This window comes from Megalops cyprinoides, chromosome 15, assembly GCF_013368585.1.
Source record: "Megalops cyprinoides isolate fMegCyp1 chromosome 15, fMegCyp1.pri, whole genome shotgun sequence".
Lineage (NCBI taxonomy): Eukaryota > Metazoa > Chordata > Actinopteri > Elopiformes > Megalopidae > Megalops > Megalops cyprinoides.
This window is the reverse complement of record NC_050597.1, coordinates 1,945,904-1,971,152: the sequence shown is the minus strand read 5'-3', so window position 1 is coordinate 1,971,152 and position 25,249 is coordinate 1,945,904. Positions and strand designations below refer to the sequence as shown.

Genomic DNA, 25,249 nt, shown 5'->3' with positions numbered 1-25,249 from the left:
AATTACATTTTTGTTTTAAGTCGAAAAGTGGAGTACAGATGTGCATAAAAACGAATTCAATAAACAAACCCACGTGTATACACGACTTTGCTGTGGTAAATTACATTAACAATGAATGATTATGTTTGCCGTCCCGTCACATTTCAAGTATTTCGTATACTGATATTATTGCTCATATCTCACAGATATCTCACGTTGCCAACACACTGAACACCTCGGATCCCTTGCCTATAGTCTTATAGAGGATCCAAAACGCTCAATGTTTCCCACATCATGATATATAAAGAATGTCAACGATGTAGTTATGGATGTGACAAGACGGTGGTAGGGATCTAAGAACCACGCAAATGTTCGTGTTTTAATTGGTAAGCACCAAATGCTTTTATTATGGGGTTATTGGGACCTAGTGTAATAGCCGATTGTACTGGATAATATGAACGTTTCACTCAGGAAAATCAATCCGTTTTGCACACTTCTCCACACCGTCCCTGTCTCTCGTATAAACGCGCTTGTCGATCAACACTTTGAACAGCGCTGTGGAGAGATGTGGGTGGCTAAGATCACAAACGAACACTTTTTCCTAACTCATCGGTGGTTAAAGTGCGCTATCAGTTCACATTCATCATTATACATTATTTGTTTACACTTTCTTGGTACTATAACTCGAGTCTAAATCAATATAATGTTTCATTTAAAGTTCATTACTAGGTTCAGGCGCGGCGCATCTGGTAAGAGCTTTAAAGCCTCCGTGCACGGTCCACGGCCCCAGCCGCAGGCTTTAGAGAAATGTTAAGTTAAAACCTGTTAATTTATTGTCGTGTTAGTCACATTCTCTTAAAATTACATCAAATCTCTTTAAATTACATTAAAACGTCAATTTGGCCGTTTATTATTGCTACAGGCGTTGATCCAGCACACACCGAATCTATTATTAATTTACTGTTATTGTAAATCCTGTCAAATCTGAGCAGATGGCTGTAGTGCAATAGACGCTTTTCAATGGAAAAATCTAAACCAGCAACAATACAACGTGCACAAGGAGTAATTCTTGAATAGCTGGCTTTTCGTGGGTTAACACCAGAAGCTGAAATGACCATCTTGGGAGAGAGCAGCTCAGTTCACTCTGAGGCTGGGGCGGAGGGGATAACTCACAGATCCCAAGCAAATGTGCCACTGATTCATCCATGACAGACAGAATTAGCTGCCAGGTATTTAAAGTGGAGCTGAGCGATGCAGATCAAAAAGGTGGAGACCCCACCAGAGGGGGCAGAGACCCCTGTGGCTGAGCCAGAAATTGCTGTCTGGGTGTAAGATCAGACGGGGGTTACTTTCAGTGGTGAGAGTGTACAGGAGGCGCGAAGGGTTGGAGGAGTGAATATTTAGATTTCTCGCTGTTTTACGATTTCGCGTAGTCACGTGACGATGCCGGACTTGTCATTCTAGAGCCCAAGCCACATACTTCAGTGCAGTCAGACCCTGATGTTAGACCAAGCCCCGCCTTGGCGCATCGTCGACCAATAAAATCGTAGATATGGTTGTGCGAGGACCAATTAAATCGCGAATTTTACGCGGCTCGTGGGTAACCCTCGCCGAAAAAATGGGACTGGGGCATGGCAGAGTCGACGTGACTGCGGAGTGCATCCTGCATCTTGCAAGCCAAAGAGGAAGCAGAACAACCTAACAGAATGTGTTCTCGAAAAACTTAAAAATGATCTTTAATCTCATGTACATTTGAACCACGATCGTGTTTAGCTAAGCACTCTGCCCTGGGAGCCCTACCGTGGAAAGTAGCTAGCTGTCGGTAATAAACGCTGAAAGGTAGGTAGGTAGCTATCAAAAATGGCTGTTTCAGAATATTAATAATAAACTTTTGCTCGGAAAAATATTACAGATGGTAGCTATTTGATGTTTCTGGTATTTGCGTTCCTCCCTGGTAGGCTAAAATATGATGTTGCGCTTCTGGTGTAACGTTACTACGGATGTGAAAGAAAATAATACAGGTAGCTGTAACAAATGTTCTGCGATTACCGGAGATGCTCCACCGAAATGTTAGCAAGGATAGCTGTAACTATCTGCATGGTATGCACTGCAGATGTGTATTTCCGCATGCTTGAACCTCGATTGTATTACGAATACTTGTTTTTTTACGCGGATCATTTTGGATCTGTTGTGATTTAACTTGATCTGACAATAATAGCAAGGGTTTGACATGTCATCAGATAGGAACGTAGAGAAGCCATTGTTAAAAAAGCGAAAATGGGTGCGAGCCGTTGTAGTTACGCTTCTCTGAGTTCAACTTTGAGCCAGCCAAGGAAATGTGACGTGGTTTATTTGGCCGCGAAAGGGGTTGAGCCAGAATATCATAAAACGCAGTTTACCAGTGGTAAAATATTTCTTCCTAGTCTACAAATAGTAGGTTTCAGGGGGGCGGTTCGTTCACTCCGGTTCATTGGCGTATTATAGACTGAAGGTCGTCTTGCCTTCCCTCCTCTTCGGCAGAAGTGGGAGGAGAGAGAAAGATGTTAAATTTAAAAGCGTTTTAGGTAGTTTTGTTTATTCCTGAAGACAATGATTAAAACGAGACAGGACCGTTTGAATGAAGGAGCGTCGTTTTCCATCAAGACCATGTCCGCGCAAACGAGTCGTAACTGACTACACTAAAAATTAAGGACTTTTTTTCTAGCACTTTTTAAAAGAAATTCTGTATATTCACATTAGCCTATTTATTGTCTTTAATATAAACGAAAAACGATCGGTAGATTTTTTACAGTTGAGGGGCGTTTAATATTAACAATAATACACTTTTCAGAGATTACAGTACAGCAGTATAGAGATGTCTTTCTACGTTGAAGGTAAGTTGATGCTTGTCTTGTTACAGATCTTAAATTCCAGCCTTCTGACAGTAAGGAAGCGGGTGGAGAATTAACGAGTTTTGCCTGTGCTGTTGTAGTTCTGAGGTTGGTCTGCCAGACAGGTTATCTTTACTGAACCAAAAGTGGATTTGAGTGTTCGATCGACTGTAGATGTCATTCATTTCTCATCCCTCTTCACCCTTTCACTGACGGCTGAGCGATTCCGGGTGGACATTAGAAAGCAATGAGAAATGACCGCAGAAAGTTATTTCATTCCAAAATCAATGGGGAAGGAATCGATCTTGCTCGGACCCTGTCAGTCGCCCTACCCATCGCTCCCTTTGCATACGTGTTGAAATTCTGAGCCAGAGGAATTTGGGTGACTGTTTCTCCGGCCCTTTGAAGTCAGCGATTGCGTCTCATCTGGTTTCTCTCAACGTGTCTTTCATTGCCATGACGCAATATTTACTATATAGTGTGACGGCCGTTTGCTTTATTCGTAAGGCTGTGGTTGTAGCGAACGTTATTTGAGACACTTCAAATATTAGTCATTAAATAGAAACTTTGTTGTGCATTGTAGCCTACAGAGAGGCGATAGCTGAGAATCAGTTTTATTGCTCAATGTGTAAAGAGGCTATAAATGTTATTACTGTTTTACTGGATTGGAAGTCAGCTTAACTGCCATCTTTTTAAGACGGCTTCCCCCCCCCCCCTCTTGCACGTTAAAAAAAAAACGACGGGAGAAATCGCTATTGATTGACGAGGACATGTCCGTGTGCTGCATTACTATTGAATTTTAACGTTTTTCTAATTAACAGGCAATGAATAGAAATTGTCTTCACGACACAGAATTATTCACATGGTTTCTGAAAGCGTATGGAGTCAGTCTTCTAAAATAACACGAACAGAAAAAAAGTTTCTTTGATGAGCACGAAATCACGACACCCGCAAGTTCTACATTCCAGCTGGGGTTTACTGGTAAGAGTCTGTCGGTGTAATCCATTTCCTGGAGTGACTCCGGAGTTGCTTATCGAGCTGTCTGTGCTGGCAAGCATTGGTGTAGCTGTCAAAAGTGCGTGCTCCTGAAAAGAAAACAAGAAAGACGGGAAAGTCGGCACCTTTGAAAGCTGAATGGCCATTCTAATCCCGAATGCGCATCATTTCTCAGAAACGAACCGAGAAAGAAGGAAAAACGATTGACATTTGATTGATGATAATTGGAATTCTTGACGCCCTTGCAGCATTTCTAAATTAGATGTCCTCTCGATATTACGTATATGTTCCGAAGCAAAGGGGGTTAAACGGAAAATATTTGGAAGCAAGTTTTTGGCGCACCATCCTTATCTGCCAGCTGAAGGAATGTATAGGTTTCCCTGACAACCCCAGAATGAGAGCTGTGAATGCCTGTCACATCAGAGTGCAAGTGGAGATGTGACTTTCTCTCCACCACATTATAACGTATGGTTTCTTTCTGGAGAGCTTTCCGTGTAAAATTGGATTTGTTTGAACTTAATGAAAGTAAGAGTAAGGCCTGCAATGTCGTTGATGTTTTGAGAGTAGAGGATTTACATCTGATGGTGGTTTACTGTGGAACATCTGAGGATTGGCATTCACTAGCAAGGACTTACTGACTGAAGGGAAACAGGGAATCCTGATGAGAAAATATCAACTCTTCTCATGTGTTCTTGAGTCTCTGTTATTTTGATTGCTGTCCAGTTGTCCTGGCCAGCATTGCTGATTCCCGCTTTATCTGTGGGCTGGAAAAGACACATGCAGAATGACTATAAACTGACACTGCAGACACTGCTCAGTGGGGCAGTGGAGAGAGCATCACCCAGTTCAATCTCATTCTGGAAATAATGACGGTGCTCTAAAGTAACTCTCGGTCAAAAAAATCACATAGGAGCCAAGTCACAACTGCTCTCAGTAAAACCTGTATAACCCGTGCTCTGCAGGTTTTTTTTCAGTGGATTCTTTTCTGTTTTTTTTCTTTAACGATGTGTAAAAAATGCACCCGCTTTGCTGATGTGTCACAGTGCGAGTTTGTCATCTTGATACGTCTCAGATGCTAACTATGTACTTAAGTGTGTTAAAAAGAGTTCCAAAGAGGTGTGGCAAGGGCAGGGTCTCCTGGTATTCGCATATAATTGCAAGATCTCTGTCCCTGTCCCTTTATGAAATATCATATCAAACTGAATTTATGGTTTCTTAAGTGGTGGAATAAGTTTGTTTTTCCACTGGTTACTATTTGTGCAAAGCTACCACAATTAGCTAATACCGAATATTCACATATTCACATATTTGACAGAAATCTTTGACGAAGTTGTCTTTCAGCCCAGGGTAACCTGTTGAAAAACAGAAACGTGCACTAACTCTATGTTATGATAGATGTGTCTCTCCCTGTTTCCCTGTCAGGTATCTATACAGTGTGTTGTATCCGGGGGGCTGTTGGCACCTCTTCTTGAGTTGTAGTTGGTGTGGATAGTGTGCTTGCCTGAGTCTTCTCCCTTCCCTCCACAGGTTTGAGTAGGGGCGTACTGAACGGCAAAATGGCACAGTTTCAGGAAGTGATGCGGCAGCAGCTGGAGACCTCCATGGACAGGGAGCTGGAGAAACTGCTGTCCACAGTCAAAGGTGCAGAGGCAGAGGTGGGTGCAGCGTCCCAGGGAGGGGGGGGGTTCTCTGGGCAAACAACAACAACAATTACATTACATTCATGTAGCAGCTGCTCTTTTACAGAGCGACTTCCAGCACACGAGAGCAGAGGTGTATCCATCCAAGTTAAATACGCAACAGTGTCAGACCAGGCTAACCTGGGAGCACAGCACCATTCCAGCACTACCTCAAGTTAACTTATGCTAATCTGAAACTAGACAGGCTGGAAAACGAATCCACACACCACAGTGTCCAAAGTTTTAAATGTTTTAGTGTGGCTGGGTAGAGCAGAGTGATGCCACATTTATGCAGAAGCAGTCCTGCTTTCGAAGAACAGAAGAACAGACCTGCGTTTCTGGAGCGTTTTTAGTTTTCAGAGAGGTGTTGTGGCGGAATGAGGTCACCTGTCAGAATCACACAGAGGTACGAGGTGCGATTCATCTCTGTCCACCGCGCCGTCCCGCTCAGAGCCCGCTGCGGCCTGAAGCTGATGAATGAGGTGTCAATGGCGGGAGAGATTTCGTGGCACGGGCCGATATCCAATTAGCTGAGAGATGAGACTCGTACGGACTGATTTCCTCTTTCTCTCTGTCTGTCCTCCTTCCCTCTCTCTCCCTGTCTTTTTTGCCTTTCCCCTCTTTCTTACACACCCGTTTTCTTTCCAAGATTTCCGAGCCCCTGCCTTTGATATGAAACACAGCATCCCAGCGGATCCTTTTTTTTTGGCTGTCCATATGGTTGTACTTGGGTTTCCCAGCAGCGGGGCACGCCTCTCGGGGAAGTGACACATACCGTAGCATTGCGTCAAAGCCGAGCCACTCCTCTCATGTGCTTTCCATATACTACCAGCCCTGATACTGAGCCGAGCTTTCCAGCTGTCTCAATCACCAACAACCGAGTTAAATGGGACACTTTTTTTTTCTTTTACTTTGATAGGATTGCTTTGAGGCCATAGCAATAAGTTTCACAGAGGGTGTGCAGATAATAAACCACTCCTCTCATTGTAAGGAAAGACTAAAGAATGTGATGAGAAGCAATTCGCCCTGGTTTCTCTCTGCCTCTTTAAATACATGCATTTAATGGATGAGGTGAAGACATGGCGTAAAATGTGTGGCCACAGAGACCCAGTGAGCGGAGAGGAGCGGTGATAGAACAGTGTGGAGAGCTAGCAGTAGCGCTATAGATACGGGTAGCTACTGAGCTACAGCAGGGGAATTACTGGCAATGGTAAAAGTTGTATTTTAGAAACAAAAATTGAAAAAAATCAAACCTGTATGTTGTGACTCTGTGGCTGTCCTCAGTTTGTGTAATTTATTATCTAAACAATTATTGGACAAAGATGGTGTATGGCCAGCAAATCATATCTGCTCAGAATATGCAATACTGAATTTGTTCATACTTTGTAATGCTGTACCTGTAATACCTGTACTCATAAGTTCCATCTACACCTACATCTTCCATAAATGTACTTTTCAGTTGTTATTGGATCCTGGCGTCCAGGCAACCAATTACTATTAATTATGGCTAGTAATAACCATATTACTGGAATCCCCTGTGCAGGGAATAATGAGAATGATGAATGATGAGATTGGCTGTTTTTTCCCCCTCAGGTCTCCAAAAAGGACTTTGAAGGCTTTAAGGACCTCTTCCATAGGTTTCTACAAGTGAAGGGGCCCTCTGTGGACTGGGCAAAGATCAACAGACCCCCCGAGGATTCGGTGAGTTTGGGGATGAACCGTAACCTCCTTAACAGCTCCCTAACATAAAACCAGGTTATGCAGAGAGAGGATAGGCCCCCCCAGCCTCTCCACATAGATGTCTTTGTCCCCCCCCAGTTTTTGTGAAGATCGCCCATCATCAGTCTGTGACACTGCAGCAGAATATTCTCTCCCATGGGTTTTGTGACTCAGGACTTTCAGTGTGTGTGTGTGTGTGTGTGTGTGTGTGTGTGTGTGTGTGTGTGTGTGTGTGTGTGTGTGTGTGAGATTCCATGACTTTACAACAGCACGTAGGTGAAGCTTTTCTAAATGCAAAAAAGAAACATAAAACATAATTGAAGAATGAGTGTAAGGCATTGTGTTATTGTTCGGGTTGGGTTCGGTGTGTACAGTGAGGTAGATATTACCCACCCACACATTCCACGATGTAAAGGGCAGAACAGGGCGTAGAGACAGAGCCAACACCTTTGTGACATCATTGTCTTGGACCTGCCCACTCCCCAAGATACTCATTCAGAGGCTTATGCTATGAATGGCCCCACCTCTCCCACTATCTAAAGCTGGCCATTGGGAATTGATCTTGACATTTTTAAGGATGCTAATAAAGGTGTAACATTTCACCTCAGTGATCACGTCATGGACTGAGAGGTAGATTGGGAGAGGTTTTAGCAGTACCTCACTGTACTGAATGGCCAGATACAGTCTGCAGTTGGACTTCAAGGTGATGTACTGTGTAATCCTTAGTATTAATACATTTTATTGCTGTGTTTTTCAAAGCTGACTTGAGCACACTGCATCCTTATAATGCTCTCACTGGAGCTTCTGAGGTCAATGATCTCAAGATGGCTCAGATCAGTGTACCTGAAAGTACTTAGGCTTTTGCCAGATTGTGTTCCTTTCATATTGACAGTGAGTGCTGCGTTAGTGGTGTGTACTCTAACCAGAAAGCTCTGAGTAGCAAGCCAGGGTTATCAAAGAAGGTTCCGTTCAGGGAGCGCCCAGGAAGACCTTGATCCTGGTCATCTTGTGTGGAAACAGTTTATGACCATGCATGCCTTATTTAAGGGTTAATGTTAAACAGTGTTTGGAAAGCATCTCTGTGACGTGTGTAAGTCATAGACACATAATCCTCCAGTGCCATAAAAATAATTTGCTCTCCACAGCTCCGTGACGTTGCTTTTCCACTCGGTAATTAATGCTCTTCGTGTAAAGCAAGCGATACAGTGAGTCATTATTTAAGAGACAGAGCAGCTCATTATGAGTAAGCTTTGAAATGCTAATTTAGGGTATATTATTGTTTAAGGATGCGTGGGAGATGCAACCAATCTCTTAACTTGTAATATCTGTCTGATAGTAATGAAATTTTACAAAAACTGGGAAGTTGTATTTCACCATTTTAGAAATTATATATTTTTTTGGCCCATGTAATGCAAAATATGACAGCATGCATAAGCTGAGTTTTAGATGTTCCACAGAAAAATGGTGTTAAAAGAAACTAACTACACCACTACATATATTTATCTACCTGTTGATCATTTTGACTATTTTATCTGGGGATTACTGGTTTTATTTTCTTCATCTGTTCTGATAGTTGTTTTAAATTAATGGATTTTACAGTTTATTTTATGATAACAGTTTATGTGGTGGTGTCTCTTTTTGAGTAGCTAGTGTTTAGTGTTTATGCAGAATTGTGTTCTTAATAGAAGATTCTTGCAGCACAGCAAATTTCCCACCAGGACAGTAAAGATCTGTTGATAAAGTGAGTGAGCTGACAGTTTTCTCCTGTATAATTGTGTCAAGGTGTGTAGTACTAGTGTTAATATTATCCTCACCCAAGGAGACTGAGTCATTCTGTTGTAAGGTATTTCACACTTTTAGTATTAGTAGTTCAGGCTGAAACTTACTCAATTATAGGCTGCAGAAATTGGCTAGGGCTCCAAATTTAATCATCTCTGTGTCTACTTCATTGAAATTTCAATCAGAATCCATGCCTCACAGCTAACTAGCCAGCTATAATGCATTAGAAAGTTTTACCTCACAGTTACATGGTAGTTAATTCTGCAGAGCTGTTGCTTAATAACTTAATGATTAGTTTGATATATAGAAAAGAAAAACAGATGGGACAGCACCACGCAGTCACGGTTGCCAGGTTGCTATCCATTGGTTCAGATGTGTAACATATAGATTATGAATAATACACTGTCCTTCGCTGTCCACCCATCATGGACACCCTTAATTTCCACCTGTATTCCATGTTGATGTCTACAGTTATCCTAGAATGTCCAAACCGCTTCAGAATGGGTCTTTAGAATGAGTATTCAGTCTTCTCTAAAATCAAGCAAAGACCTTGTGGACTGTGAGAGTTTAGGTGTTCTGCGGCGCACCAGGACAGTTTTGGGCCCTTGGTATGCACAGGGTGTAAAACTGGATAATTCACACTGTCTGAAAAACGCTCTAGGCTTACATTAGGGAGAGACTGAATGGAAAAGGAACATCATTATACAGGATGATTCAGTCAGACTCTGAAAGTTCTATGCAACTTACACCACATGTGTTCTCACAGTCCTTAGTGACTTCTGGTCAGCACTCAGCACCAGACACTAGGTGCTCGCTTGCTGCTTCCTCATCCGAGATCAGCAGGGAGTCTCCTGTCTCTCCTCACTGCTGTTTTCAGTAGAGGTTTGCATCCTCCACATCGAGAACAATCCCACTGACACGTTCTTCCCCCCAGAGAGAGGATTAAACTGGCAGGAGGAAATCTGTCAAGGTGACAAATGTTGTTCTTTGTTTGCTAAAGCTTTCATGGTGTTTGTTTTAATATTCCTTCGCAATATCTTTGGCTGGTGCAGTGTCCTCCTAGTAAGGTCATAGGTGACTCAGTCATTCCTCTGCAGCCTTTCCTCAGCTTAGTGTGAAGATTTTAACCAAGCGCTACCCTTTTTCATTATTTTCTCATTTTTTAAATTTCTGCAACTGCTGAAGGCACTGATTTTAGGTAATATATGATGTAACGCTTGCTTGCGTTTGTCAGCAGCAGCATGAATATTTGTTGTTCGGGGAGGCGCTGCAGGGTAACTTGTCCTTCAGTATCCACACGCTGCTGTATTCTCTGGAAATCGCGTCTTTAACGTGTGGCCTCTGTGAGTTGGGAAGCGTTTGACCGAGAGCCCTGATCGGGAAACCGGAGCAGAGAATCCACACTGCTGCTGCTGCAGGAAGCAGGAAGTGAGCTGTGGAACCCGTGACGATAAGAGCCGTTCAGGATGTTACACACAAGATCTCACGGATGTTTGTCAGTGTGATTGCTGCCCACGTTCACCACTGAAATCACCTGTGAATCTCACCCCTGACAGGGCACCAGGTGGATGGTAGTTTATACAGGGGTATTATGGACTATGCCAGAAGCCTCAGAGGGTGAAAATCCAGGGTGTAAAACGGGCTTGCTTCCATGCTGAACTTCTGCCAGGAACTGTGAGCATTGGCCTTGTCCAGTTGGAATGACGGTTGTGTTTGGCATGGAGATCCATTGACCCTGTAGCCTTGGGCATCTCAGTACTGCTGTGTAATGACTCACACTCCATGAAGGATTTTTGCCGAACTGCTGTTGCCGTGCAAGACCATCTGACTGGTCCCTTTAAAGACTTGGCAGAGCTCCTCTGGTTTGGGTGGCTTCCTGATTGGCAGACGCCTGATAGCACCTCCCCCAGCATCACCGTAGGGGGCGGGGTTTAGCCTCCCCTGCTGTGACTCTGAGAGCACAAATTGAGCAGGCCCTGCGTGGGGCTCCGGGGTGACACCAGCGGCAGGGCTATCCGCATTACTGCAAAACACCCCATCCTCACAGTGGCCTGGCCGTGCGCTCGGGAACCCCTGTCTGATTACACTTCTCTTCCTCTTGTGCCTGTCAGATTACCTTATATTAGGAACTGATCCCGCTTACAGCTCTGAAAACACCAGGGAATGCATGAGTCTCTTTCCTCCTGTGGTGTAAGGAGGGGGTGCTCTGTTTCATGGCTGTGCAGAGCGGTTGTTAAGGAGTCTGTAACCCAGCAGTTGCAGGTTTGATTTCCATGTGTGGCAATGTAGTTGTACCCTGAAGATCTTGAAGCTGAACTGCCACAGTAAATATACGGCTGTATAAATGAGTAATATGTAAAAATGCTTCATTAACCTACATGCAAGTCGCCTTGGCTCATTTGCTAAGCAAATAGATGTAAATAAGATTAAAATGCAATACTGCAGGTCAGAAGGGGTCCTGGCCTTCCTTTCTGAGGGTAACTGCTCTGAATTGGATATTGATTGTGTATGTGTGAAATGAGCCTGTGTGAACAGACAGTGACATTTACTCAACAGTTAACGTCTTGCTTGTGCAGCAGCAGCAGTTGCATGGCTGTAGGTTTGTGTAAAGCTAAAGGAAAGTGGATGGCTGCTGGCATTGTTTGGGCTGAAATAATTGCCCTGGACACGGTCTGCTCACTTTAATGTTCCTTTTTACTCGGCACTTAATTGGCTCCGACTGGCTCCTTCGCCGGTCGTCCACCCGGCTGTGAGAAAGGGCTCTCCTGGCGTGAGGTCCTGAGAGTTTTTTTCTTCTGCATCTATAAATGATGGTTCCTTCTCTGACCTTGCTTTTTATTTCCACTGTGGCCTCCCTGCCCTGCTCCGCGCTCGGTCTCCTCACTGGCGTCGGGGTTGTTTGGAGGGAGCCGCTGCTGTGAGGCTGTGAGCAGGGATATCTTTCAGAGAGCCAAGCCCTGTGCTTGCACTCTCTGTGCTCTTTTCATTTAGTGAAGTGGAGATGGAGTAGCTCTCTAGCACGCCTCCCCAAACAGGAACGGCCTGTTTGTGGCGGAGGGGTGTGAGCTTAGCGGAGGAGTGTCGGGGTGCAGTACTATCAGTGCTATCAGAGCGCAGGAGTGTCGGGGTACAGGATCGTCGGGGTATGTGAGTGTCGGGGAGCAGGAGTGTGGGGGCGTGCGGGGCAGCTGGTGCCAGCGTTAGTGTTGCCTTAAAGTGCACTCTCCCTAAGCAAGGCCTGGCGTCCTGCCTGGGCTTCAGGCCCCCTGAGCCAGGAGGGGGAGTTGGGCACATTCGGCCCCCCCCCAGCACACACATGCTTATTGTTAGTGTCTGCAGGAGGTCCAGAGGAGGAAGGGTGGCCCCCACTGACAGAGCAGGAGGGGAGAGGGGTGCTATGGTGCTATGGAGCCCCCCCCCGCAGCGGGATGGCCCGGCCTGCCTCTCAGAGTTAAACGCCGGGCTGCTGAGGAGTGAAACGCCAGGCCTCCTACCTCCTCCTGTTCACATGAAAGGTGTTGTCCCGTCTCCTGTCCCGTCTCCTGTCTCACGCTTCTCAGCGCAGACGCTCTGGCCTCGGAATAAATGATGCTGCGGGAGCAAAATTGTTATTGATATTTGTTTTAAAAGAAAATCTATTCGCAGTTGCTTTCATTTTCACCCCACTAGCTTTCCTACACAGGTGTCTGCTTGCTGCATTTTTCATCCGGTGCTGACACACTCCCTGAAATAGCTTTTAAAGGAACTGTCAGAAGTCCTCTGGAGTAATGAATCCACACAGGCAGGGGCGTTGCACTGAAAGCAGCTAGCACCCCACAGAGTCTTAGCCAGTGTTTAGCGCTTATCTGAACCAAACATTTTACAGCTTTTTGCTTAGCTGTGCTCACCTGTGCAAGACCTACTGCTATAGTTTTTAATCCTTTAAATCCCCCTCCTTAATCTGTACCCATTTATAGTGATGGATGGATGGATTAGAGTGAAGTATTTCATCAGAATAATAAGACCTTGTTCCAGTGCTTTTTAAATACCCTCTCCCACAATAGACTGCCATCCTCTCCTGTCGGTCTTTCTCGTGATCAATGACCTGCTCATCCAAAATGCTAAAAAGCTTCTGTGATGTTTGGACTGCAGAGTAGGACCAGGTAGACATCTACCCTCAGACTGCTTACCATTCAGACAGCACCTTCACAGGCAGAGGCCAGTGTGGGCTACAGTCTTGTGGAAAGGAACAGGAGGTCAAAAGGTCCCTGATGAAATGCTCAGGTGAAGGGTAGACTGAATTAGCCCAGGTAAAGCACCCTGTGTGAATGAATGGTTTGTACGTGAGAGATGTGCCGCTGTATGACAGGGTGTCTACACACCTGTAATGTGGGTAAGTGATGGATGTGATGTAATATACCTCATAATAAGCAGTTTTTTTCCAGCACATTGTGTCTGATGTGAGAGGCAGGTGACGGGTGCCTGAGTGCTGTGATGCAGAAGGGTCACAGTTTGGGGTGTGGCAGCAGTCTGGGTTTCATCCCATTCAGTGCAAGCAGGCCACTGAGTAGCTGCACCAGGCAGAGGTGTCCCCTGGGCTGATAACATCAGCAGCACTAGAGCTGCATACTGCAGACCTCATGGAATACTTAAGAGCTCTTTCGGATGTGAGATATTTTAGATAACCTTCCTCTCTACTGGGTACTGATGCAGACAGAGCAGAGATGCTCATTAGCTGAACCTGCCTGCCCTCCGTCCCAGCTTAGCACTGTTCCTTCAGCCGTGCCTCTCGGTTCCCCCGGCCCACGCGCTAGTCAGAATGCCCATAGCTTGATGGTCAGGGGCCTCAAGGCTGAATTTGGGATAATGTCATGTAAAGAGAAGAGTGAGCTAGGTCCTCTAGCTGGATGGAACAATTCAGGCTCATTCTAAATTCTAAACGAGCGGACGCCGGTCGTTAAGTCAGTTTAACTGCCATAATGAACGTGGTCCCGTGATGTGATGTGATCGCAGCAGCCGAGCTGTGTCCCTCTCGGATCTGATAGCTGTCCAGCTTAAGCGTGGCAGTGCAGTGAAGTGTTGGATATGAGTGAGCCGGAGAGCGCTGCCTTCGTGTGTGTGGAACGACCGTCGATTTTGACGCTCCGTCGCGTGGAGATCTGTCATTGTCTTGATGCAGGGGTTGGCAGCCCTGTTGCTGGAATCTCAGGGATGTCTCTGATTTTCGTTCCACCCAAGCTCGTAATTACATAATCGAATCAATTAATGCAGTAAATGAAGTGAATGCAGGTGACCGTTTGGCGGAAGGTTGAGTACCTTAAGGCCATGGCTGCCTGCATTAATTTAATTGTGTTGGTCCCAGGGTCATTGATGGCACTAGCTGCATAATGATGTCCATGCTGTGGCCTATCCACACTAGCTGCCCTGTCTGAAAGGGAGGGGGGAGTAAACTGGGACAGGGGGTTCTGTTTTTTTTCCTCGCCTCATTGAAAGGTTTCATATTCTTCAGAAATCCTATCCGATCGTCATTCTTGCTGTTGTGTCACCAGGGCCTATTGGTTTCGGGGAAAAGTGTTCCCCTGGAGAGAGACCCCCCCATCAACAACCCCCTCAACCCCCCCAGCTGTGTTCTGTTGGTAATCTGGGGGAGCCCTGTGTGTGTGTGTGTGCACGTGTGATGTGTATGTGGGGGTGTGTGTGTGTGTGTGTGTGTGTGTGTGTATGTATGTATGTGTGTGTGGTGTGTGGGGGGGGTGTCTGTGTGTGTGTGTGTGTGTGTGTGTGTGTGATGTGTGTGTGTGTGTGTGTGGTGTGGTGTGGGGGGTGTCTGGCTGAACCCCCTCGGAGACGGCAGTGTTAACGGACCGTTACCCCCTGCAGTGGCGCCATGGTGACGGGCTGCCGGCTCGTCCTCAGCGGAGGACATCTGGAAAGGAGCAGGGTGTCGACGCTCAGCGGGGGGGCGGGGGGGGGGTCACCGTGGTAATGAGTCCTGCCGGGGTACGCACACATGGCTTCCATTTCTGCCCCCCATCCCCAAACGGGGCAGCATGATGTAAAACTCTGTTTATTGGTGTAAAGGAAGGAGGGCTGGGGGGGGGGGGGTCGCCCCCGAGCTGATAAAGGTCACTGAAAGCACCTCATCTTTCAGCTTCGGCCCCCCGCTTGGCTGGAGATCCATGCCTCTCAGATGTAGGATCATGTGACAACAGCCGCCCAATGAGGGCTTTGTCTGGGCAGTCCTTCTCTGTCCTGCCCTCTGTGCTGTGAGATCAGACTGGACTTTAATGAGCTTGACTCTGGCTCTTCACTGCGGCCTTCTGTTCATGCTTTGGCATCAACCTGGTGTGCGTTTGGTAAAGAATCGTGCGTAACTGTGACATTATCGTTAATGTGTAATCTTTGTGGGGTCTCCCCTCTGAGACGGGCTGTACCCCGAGGCCCGGCCTCCGTGACCCAGGAATTTGGTAACGAGGCCACGTGTTGCGTCAGCGCCTCCACCCCTACTGTTCTGAGACCCCCTCCCCATAAAGCAGTCATCCTCTGACCCTGAACACCGGGGAGGAGATTCATTATGCCGTAATGTGTGCCGAGCTGCTCTGACCTGGGCCCGTCCCTGTGCTGTGACCCTCTCCACAGATCCTTCCCTACGACAGGATCAAGGCCAGCGGGCTTCCGGACAACATGGCGGACAGCCTCAACAAGCTGGTGGTGGTGAAACTGAACGGAGGCCTGGGCACCAGCATGGGCTGCAAGGGGCCCAAGAGCCTGATCAGCGTGCGCAACGAGAACACCTTCCTGGACCTGACCGTGCAGCAGATCGAGGTACAGTGACCCCAAAACTACTTCCTTAGTCTGACTGCGCAGCAGATCGAGGTACAGTGACCACAAAACTACTTCCTTAGTCTGACTGCGCAGCAGATCGAGGTACAGTGACCACAAAACTACTTCCTTAGTCTGACCGCGCAGCAGATCGAGGTACGATAACCCCCGAAACTCCTTCTGTAATCTGAGGGTGCAGCAGATTAGAGGCGGAGGCAAGAGCACAGGCTATTCTCCCACAGGGGAGACTTGCAGCAGCTAGAGGCAGAGAATGCCGTCTGCATGGTTGTTGAGTGACAGGCTGTTGTAGCTGGCACTTCCCCTGTGCTTTCGAGGTGGACCGGTTTGGCCCTGACGTGAGGGAGGATTTGGCAGACACAATTTGAGTCAAACTGACGGCCAGGAGAGAAACCGTAGCCCAGGGTTTAGGGCATTGGTCATAGTTTGATTAACCAGGATTTCTGCAGTTTCTCTACCAAAACAACTGGTAATTAATAATTTCAGTGTTTCATTAATATTAGTGTTTAGCGTTAGCTAGCCTGTTGAGGCTCTGGGAAAGAGTCCATGGCTTAGAAGCCTCACCATCCAGGCTCAAAATTACAACCACATGTATCCCCTTTTCTCCTTTACTCTCATTTTCATTTTTCTGAAGCATGGACACATGCTCTTATTTACATGTTTAGTATGTGCAGGCTCCCTCGACAGGCCCCTAACCCCACATCTGCAGATGCTTCACCCCCGTGAAAGGGAGGCTGTGTGCTCCCGGGCCCAGAAGAGCCTGGGGCTCGCCTGCGTGGCTGGCTGGGAACAGAGCAGCCTCTGTGCTGCCGGAGAGGGGGGCGGAGGGGCTGGCCACCAGGGACCTCCTGCTCAATAGAGAGCAGTGTGCCCGTGTCTCTGATGTCACCACGGTTACCTTTTTTTCATGCCGCTGTGGTCAGGTGACCCCCAAAGTGAATAAATTAACCTAAGAGGAAAATGAATCTGCATCCGCCATGTGTAAGGAGTTTGGATTGGACAGCAGTGCTGAGTGGCCACTCGTCGATTGTTTTTTTTTGTATTTTTTTCTCAGTATATCCCAGTCTAACACAGCTGCACACACTGGGTAGATTGCATCAGCACACAGCTGTGCTGTGCAGGGTAGGGCCATGGAAAACCTGCTGATGTCAACCGGATACTCAGGCACATTTAAAGGCAGCCTGTGGAGCTCTCAGAAACCCAGGAAAAGTGTCTGGTGTGACAAAACATGTGTACAAGTCTGTCTGGCAAAGGCCATCTACATAATGCATACTTGGAACATCTAACCAACACTATCCAGCAGTTTCCTTTTCTAATAAAACTATTCCAGGGTGTTTGGGAAAAAATAATAATAGATAATAGATGGACTGATATACAAATATAAAATAATGATATGGAGAACTGATGACAGTTTTCCATAGATATACACTCGGTAATATTTTAGATCAGCTCATGTGTGTAGCCTGGATACTACAACGCTGTGTGTGGTGGCAGTTGTATTGATGAACGATCGGGGATAAGTAAGGTCAGCGTTGCATTGCACAGCTTCAGGCTGAGCTGCACGTTGCACAACGTCACAGTCGCGCGTGTGCAGAGGCCAGCCTGCAGAACAGGAAGTACAGGTCTGTTCAGTTAGGATGTTCGGCACGCTGCTCGTATCCGTGTGGAGATGCCTGTGTGTGTAACCCTGCTCCTGCCCTATACCCCGCTCTCACAGCACTTAAATAAGACCTACAACACCAGCGTCCCCCTGGTCCTCATGAACTCTTTCAACACGGACGAGGACACCAAGAAGATCCTGCAGAAGTACACACACCACAGGGTGAAGATCCACACCTTCAACCAGAGCAGGTACACCGCACCTACACACTCCTCACACCCCTCACACTGACCCCTGCACAGAGCAGGTACACCGCACCTACACACTCCTCACACCCCTCACACTGACCCCTGCACAGAGCAGGTACACCGCACCTACACACTCCTCACACACAGTTTCCCTTCCCTGATTAACTCAGTACCTTCACTGTCATATTGAATCAGAACAGGTACAGTTTCCCTTTTCCCTGATTAACTCAGTACCCTCACTGTTAGCTTGAATCAGAGCAGGCACTAATCATTTGCCTGCTGCAAAGCTCTCAGTCCTACCCTTTTCAGATAGATCAGCCTGTGTCTGTCATCAATAGGGCAAGTATATTGGTACCCAGTGGGGGACAACCCTGTTATTCACCTACCTCCCACACCTCTGCCCTGTCCTGTCTCCTCAGAGTAACCCCCCTCCAGGCCCTGGCAGAGGGAGGGAGTTAGAGGGGTCCATGGCCTGCTGTTCTGGTGGGATTACCATACTGGGCAGCCAGTAAAAGCAGTCTGTCACAGCGCTTTCATTGATTGCGCTGATTCTCCAGACTGCGTTGACACTGGTCACGCTCCGTATCTGAGCACACGGTCTCACGGTGTGATGGATGGAGAGATCCATTAATGATACTGCTGTTCAGAGTGAGGTGACATCAGGAGGACACTGCAGGCAGATTGACTGCCCTCTTCCGCAGGATATCTGTTTCATTAAACATGCTGAAAGATGGATGTCTGAAATGAGCACATGGTTTTAAAGGTGTGTGTGATTACTGTGTCCTGGGGTCAGTGCGAGTTTGTAAAGTCAAAAATCAGACAGTAAGACTAAGCTGGATCAGTGCAGAAAATAGCAGGTACCTTTGCTCATTCACACTGCAGAAAGCTGTGAGCATTTTCACCGTTTTCAATATTTTTATAACTTAAAGTGGTTGAAATAAAAGGCAAATGGCTGACTCTTTCTCCTGACTTTAAACTTTCATACCAGACCTTCAACAATCAAGTGATAGCCAGCTAAGTGCAAAGTTTAGCAAGACTAAAAAAAAGAGTTTACAGAGTTGTCAGGAGAGTGTGGAGGGTCTGTGTCAGGGCTGCAGTGATTTAGGAGGTTGGTGCCGTGCCCATTTGTCAGGGCAGTTTATGCAGGGAGCAGACGTGTCAGTGCTAATAAAGGCAGTTCCTTCATGCCGAGCGGCTTGCTGACCGGGCATTTTGCTCTGGTGATAAAACTTTTGTCTTTCAGCTGAAACAGGAGCCTCTATTTCCATCAGCTGTCTTAGGTTCCCCAAGGCTTTCTGTTGTGCTGGAATGGAAGGTGGCTTTATTCATCTCTCATAATGTATAGTATTGACCTGCAGCAGGGAGCCGTTGTAATAACAGGTAGTTAATGATTAATGAGCCGGTACTGTAATAATGGGGCTATGTTAATATTTGATCGGGGGAATCAAGGAAGAATTTATCACATCACTCGCCTGCCTTTGGGTTGCAGTTAAAATGTAACTGTCTACTGAACTTCACACTTGGAAAGCCAGTTTGATTAAATAATCTTTGGAAAATGATGTGATACCTAGAGACAGACCACATATCATCCACCTCTTCCCCGTCTGAGGGGCCCTAAAGGGACACTCCTCTTGGCACTCTTTGACCAGGTTGCGTCACCTGGATTCAGCGTCACCCAGTTTACCACCCTGGGACACAGGTCATAAACATATAACCACATTTCACAGACCTGCCTGTGTACAGTACTATGATCTGATTGGTCGGATTGGTCCTGCCTGCCCTCCCTCATTGGCTGTGTTGGCTCCTGGGTTCACCTGCCAAACGGCAGATTTGGTGTGGCCCCTGCCAAACCTCTTAGCGGGCGCTGCCACCCTCACCCCTCATCCGCCTGGCATTATCTGTGCCAGTGCTGTCCTGGGCTCTGTGTGCCAGCCAGACCCATAATCCCCCATCATTCATTAACTCATAGCACTTTACTGCCTGCTCCTCTCCCATGCTGCAACTGCATTAACACCTTCTGATGGCTCGCAGACTTGTGATAATCTTTTTATCTCTGCTCCACCCCCCCTCCCCCCACCCCAGCCCCACACTGCCTGGTAATGAATGTAGTATTTGCTTCCTTGTCTCAGATGATGTTATCTGAGGGAAAAGGCTTCCTGTTAAAATCTGTGGCTGCTTCTCCCTCCCTCTCCCCCCCCTCTGCCCCCCACCTGGTTCAGGTACCCGAGGATCAACAAGGAGTCGCTGCTGCCGGTGGCGAAGGACATGGGCATGACAGGCGAGAACGCGGACGTCTGGTACCCCCCGGGCCACGGCAACATCTACGCCAGCTTCTACAACTCAGGCCTGCTGGACCAGCTGATCGCCGAGGGCAAGGAGTACATCTTTGTGTCCAACATCGACAACCTGGGCGCCACAGTGGACCTGCATATCCTACACCACCTGCTGCGCCAGCCCAACGGGAAACGCTGCGAGTTCGTCATGGAGGTCACCGACAAGACCAGGGCCGACGTCAAGGTGGGCGCGTCACCTGCGTCACCTGTCTGCTGTCCCAGTTTGCAGTGCTTCCACAGTGTGCTGCGTCTGTTCATTTTCTCTTCATTTTCCTGTTGCCTGTGCTCTCATGGTGCCTCCCTGTGGATTACAACAAATTACATTACATTATTATCATCTCACAGACGCTCTTATCCAGAGTCACTTACAAGTTACAGTTTTACCCTTTTATATGGCTGGATATTTACTGATGCAGTACTAGGTTAAGCACCTTCCCCAGGGGTACAACAGCAGTGTCCCCGCAGGGAATCAAACCGGCAACCTTCCAATTACGAGTTCTGCTCCTTTCCCTTATGCTACACTGCTGCGCATATTCAGTGAATCTGTGTCAGTGAATGAATACTGAAGGAGATTCACTGAAGCCCGTTTACTGAATTCGTACTGTCCCTCTCCTTGCAGGGTGGGACTCTGATTCAGTACGAGGGTAAGCTGAGGCTGCTGGAGATCGCCCAGGTGCCCAAGGCCCACGTGGACGAGTTCAAGTCCGTCACCAAGTTCAAGATCTTCAACACCAACAACCTGTGGATCTCCCTGCAGGCCATCAAGAGGCTGCAGGAGCAAAATGCCATGAACATGGAGGTCATCGTCAACCCCAAGGTGTGGCCCGGGGCTGTGAGAGGGAGACCCACAATGCACCGGGGGGTGCTGACATCACCTCCCGCAGCCAGTAGCTCTCTCACACACAGCCACAGCAGCCATTTCTGCTCCAAAATGCTGACCAAACACCAGTTTATGCAGCAGGGAAGGAACTGATTTAACCAGAGAAAAGGGGGAATGGTTAGACCGCCAGAGTGGGAGGTAGACGGGAAATTGTCCAGCGTCATAGACGTGGCGTCTTTTGCCAGTTGCATGTTCCATTTGACCGTAACACAGTGAGGTGAGGAAGAGCACCCCTCTGAATAAATCATAGGTACACACAGTGCTCGGTCTTTCTGGGGCAGTGAAGTTACTGGGGTCCCTGCTTCTTTGGGTTTTTTTTTTTCCAGGGGTGCAGGTAAAATAATGCCTCACAGCTCCTGTGCTTATACAGAGTGCTCTCACACCAGCCGTTAGACTGCTACTACGGTAGGCGCGAAATGAACTGAGAAATCCATTGTTTTAGGTTGATTGAAAGCGGTTCTTTTGTGACGTGTGATGTAATTTCTGTGTTGAAATGCAGTTCTTTACATGCAAGAGTTAGAACTGTGTTGTTCCTACGTGGCACAATGTAACTCACAGAAGTTAAATTGTAATAGTGACACTGTTATTGGTGTTATGATTAATTTATGGGAGGGTCACAGATGTGACATGGACTTCCTGTGTAAGGAGAGCAGAGCAGTGTTACAGTCCCCTGCCTCCATTTTGAGTGTTTGACGGGTGCCTTCTCTCCCCCTGCTGCTGACAGACTCTGGATGGGGGGCTGAATGTGATTCAGCTGGAGACCGCCGTGGGCGCCGCCATCAAGAGCTTCGACAACGCACTGGGCATCAACGTGCCGCGTAGCCGCTTCCTGCCTGTCAAGACCACCTCCGACCTGCTGCTGGTCATGTCCAACCTGTACAGCCTGGAGGCCGGCTCCCTCACCATGAGCCAGAAGAGAGAGTTTCCCACCACTCCCCACGTCAAGCTGGGCAGCTCCTTCACCAAGGTACCGGGCCTTTTACTCCTGCAGCTCTGCTACATTGCAGAGCACTGTGTTGAACCAGACTGTACTGGACTGAACTGTACTGAACTGGAACGTTCGGGGGTTAAATAACCAAAATAAAAGCCCTTACAATACTTGACCAGAGGATTCATCTGCGGCAAATGTGGTGTGCTAAACTATGTTTACATCATGGTCCATTTTTTATACCAGGATTATATGGGTGGCCATGTGCTTACCATGTGGCACCTTTTACACAAGTAATACGATAGCAGAGTAGAGCAGCTGGAATGCTCTGTCTCCTCCTGTGGTTGGACACTGTGTTCCTCCTCGTGTGGGATGGGTGTGCTCCGGTGCAGTGTGGTGGACTCTGCGGAGCACAGATGCATTGTGGGATGGGTCGTTATGAAGCAGGATATTACGTTCGTTTTCACTTGTTTCACTGTCCCCGCATGCGAGGCTGAGAAACGGTGGCGGCCGGCGTGGCGGCGTGGCAGGGGCCTCTCGGAGGGGGCATCTCGGAGGGGACAGGGCCATTACAGAATGCCTGATTCATCCCTCTCCCTCACGCCTTTTGTTTATAGTCCCGGGACGCAGTGAGGAGCTTTATCAGCAGTGGTGCTGGGAGCGCTTGCTTACCCTGACCCGCAGTAATCTTTAATGAGTCTTCCCCAGTCTGTCTTTCCTCACATGAATATTTATGCACGCCCACCAGCACGGCACGGTGCTCAGAGGAACTGCCATGCATCACCGCTCCTCTCCTCTGCCGGCTCCATCAGCCCTCTCACCCCTCTCAGCCGTCTCACCCCTCTCACTCTCTCTCTCACTCTCTCACCCCTCTCACCCCTCTCACTCTCTCTCACCCCTCTCACTCTCTCTCTCACCCCTCTCGCTCCTCTCGCCCCTCTCACTCTCTCTCTCGCCCCTCTCACTCCTCTCACCCCTCTCACTCTCTCTCACCCCTCTCAGCCGTCTCACCCCTCTCACCCCTCGCTCCTCTCGCTCCCTCACTCTCTCTCACCCCTCTCACTCTCTCTCTCACTCTCTCTCTCACTCCTCTCACTCCTCTCACTCCTCTCACTCCTCTCACTCCTCTCCCGTCTCACCATCATGGCTGCACAGACCGGATCCAGCCTGCTGCAGCAGCACAAACGCCATCACTCACCACATGCTGTCGCTGCAGCTGGGTTACCACGACAACGACCCTCAATAACCTCTGACTGACTAATTAACCCTGTAACTCATACCTATAAAGTATTTATCGTTCTTGTGTGTTTTTTTACTTTAGTTTTTAATTGTTACTGAGCTGCCCAGCTCACTGGTGTCCGCTTGGTCCACTGCAGGTGCAGGAATATCTGACGAGGTTCGAGAGCATTCCTGACATGCTGGAGCTCGATCACCTGACCGTCTCAGGTGACGTCACCTTCGGGAAGAACGTTTCTCTGAAAGTAAGCATGAGCTATGTTACCTTCCTCCTGGGGTGTGCGATTCCTTTGAGCGGCTTGTAGGATACAGGAAACAGTGTCAGAGCTTTTCTTTTTAAAAGCTGAGGAAGCTTTGTTCATACACTTCTCAGAAGTGAAAACCATTGGGATCATTAGTCTTTCATAATGAAACACTATATGGCTGGTTCTCACACCCATGTTTTTACTACAAACTCTCTCTCCCTCTCTCTTTCCCTCTCTCCCCCTCTCTCTCTCCCCCCCTCTCTCTCCCTCACTCTCCCCTCTCTCTCTCTCTCTCTTTCTCCCTATTTCTCTCTCCCTCTCTCTTCCTCTCTCTCCCCCCCTCTCTCTCTCTCCCTCTCTCTCTCCCCCCCTCTCCCCCCTCTCTCTCTCTCCCCCTCTCTCTCTCCCTCACTCTCCCCTCTCTCTCTCTCTCTCTTTCTCCCTATTTCTCTCTCCCTCTCTCTTCCTCTCTCTCCCCCCCTCTCTCGCTCACCTTCTCTCCCTGCCAGGGAACGGTAATCATCATTGCTAATCACGGAGACAGGATTGACATTCCTGCTGGAGCCATGCTGGAGAACAAGATCGTTTCAGGCAATCTGCGCATCCTAGACCACTGAGGCCTTTTACTCCCCCCCGGTTCAGCCACCACCCACAGACAGCTGATCATGCATTCTGGATTGCTGCACGAGAGGGTGCCACCCCAGTTCTTTTATTGCCACATTTTTTAAATTATTATTATTTTTTTTTATTTGCCTGGTTCTGTTTCCACTTCACCACCATTCACCTCTGCACATCTCCCTACCACTGACCGCGTAACGGTTACTGTACAGTTCTTACCACGGTAATCCTTTTCAGAGAGAACGAGTTCAGTATTTTCTCTTTCTCATAGAGTATTGCCTCACACGGACCTGTAGGGGTTAGCACGGCTTTAAAAACACACGCGTAGTAGCCTGAAGACGAGGTTTGGGGAAGCAATAAGTGTTCTTTGGCAACGGTTCCAGCCGCACCTTTTTGAGCCTCTGCTGGATTCCAGTTCTGTCCTGAACCTGAATAAAGTGCAATATGGATTCTACATAAAGGCTGTGTGTGGGTTCTCTGGGGTAGCATGGGAATATCACATTAAAGAATGAATGTCTGCTTGCCTTGAATGTTAGAGACTTTGATGCATTCCGCCATGAATAGATTCCATTCCACGTCTTTGTGATGTCCGTAACTTTACTGGTAGAACACTGCAGTCACCACAGGGTTCTTTTGACAGCACATGGTCTTCCAGCATTCCTGTAGGCAAATAACAGTTATATTCCTGTGATTCAGAAATTAAGAAGCAGTAGTTACTTATGAACTCAGCCTGCTTATGATGCTTTTATGGTAGCAACACTGGTCTGAGGTCTGTGGTATAGGAAGCTAGCTGGAGATTATTAGCACACATACACGTCCACTTTTTTGCTATGGTGTGTATTAATATTAAGCTCTGTGAAAGCAATTTCCTTGGCTTGTCAAATTACGATTTTCTAACAGCATATTTTTAGAGTCTCTGGGGACATCACAGAGATAAACATGTTAATTTTTCTAATTAAATGGGGTATGTGATGAGATGTTTGTGTAGTGTAATATTCTGGTTCAATTGTTAGTTCGTGGAAAAGAGCACATGGAGATTGCTTTGTACTGCATTTAATACTTTCATATTTGGTTCCAGTAATGAATGGGTCTGTCCACACTTTTCCCAAATCAGAAAGAAGAGCCATAGAGTCTCCAGAATGGAGAAGTGAAAGGTACTTAGCACAGCAGATCACTCTATTCTGCTGTTTTATGTGGAAAGTGCTGCGGTTTTAGGAAACCTGAAAGATGTGCTGTCAGATTTTTACTGGTTTCCTGTTCCCTGTCCTGTGTTATCCACTGAGGTGATAAAAGGCTAACACACACAGGCAGGCACACGTA

The 25,249-nt window shown here is 47.4% G+C and overlaps 1 protein-coding gene across 3 annotated transcripts; it reads left to right on the top strand.

Annotated features, from left to right (window-relative positions):
* The first annotated feature begins 1,627 nt into the window (after positions 1-1,627).
* On the top strand, positions 1,628-24,820 carry ugp2b (UDP-glucose pyrophosphorylase 2b). 3 transcript variants are annotated; one of them, XM_036546105.1, is made up of 10 exons: positions 1,628-1,818; positions 5,373-5,500; positions 7,118-7,225; positions 15,641-15,826; positions 17,559-17,692; positions 19,909-20,206; positions 20,642-20,839; positions 21,627-21,869; positions 23,207-23,311; positions 23,821-24,820. In XM_036546105.1, exons 2-10 carry the CDS (start codon positions 5,402-5,404, stop codon positions 23,926-23,928), a joined length of 1,479 nt encoding a protein of 492 aa, XP_036401998.1. In that variant the 5' UTR covers positions 1,628-1,818; positions 5,373-5,401; the 3' UTR covers positions 23,929-24,820. The 3 variants fall into 3 exon arrangements, with proteins under 3 accessions (XP_036401998.1, XP_036401999.1, XP_036401997.1); XM_036546106.1 differs by having other exon boundaries at positions 1,628-1,822; XM_036546104.1 differs by lacking the exon at positions 1,628-1,818 and adding an exon at positions 2,413-2,852.
* The last annotated feature ends 429 nt before the right edge of the window (positions 24,821-25,249 follow it).

Bases quoted from the DNA above. Each gene is read 5' to 3' on its own strand.
- ugp2b (XM_036546104.1), top strand. The intron at 5,501-7,117 runs GTGGGTGCAGCG...TTTCCCCCTCAG, and splicing joins TCAAAGGTGCAGAGGCAGAG to GTCTCCAAAAAGGACTTTGA. The intron at 23,312-23,820 runs GTAAGCATGAGC...TCTCCCTGCCAG, and splicing joins GGAAGAACGTTTCTCTGAAA to GGAACGGTAATCATCATTGC.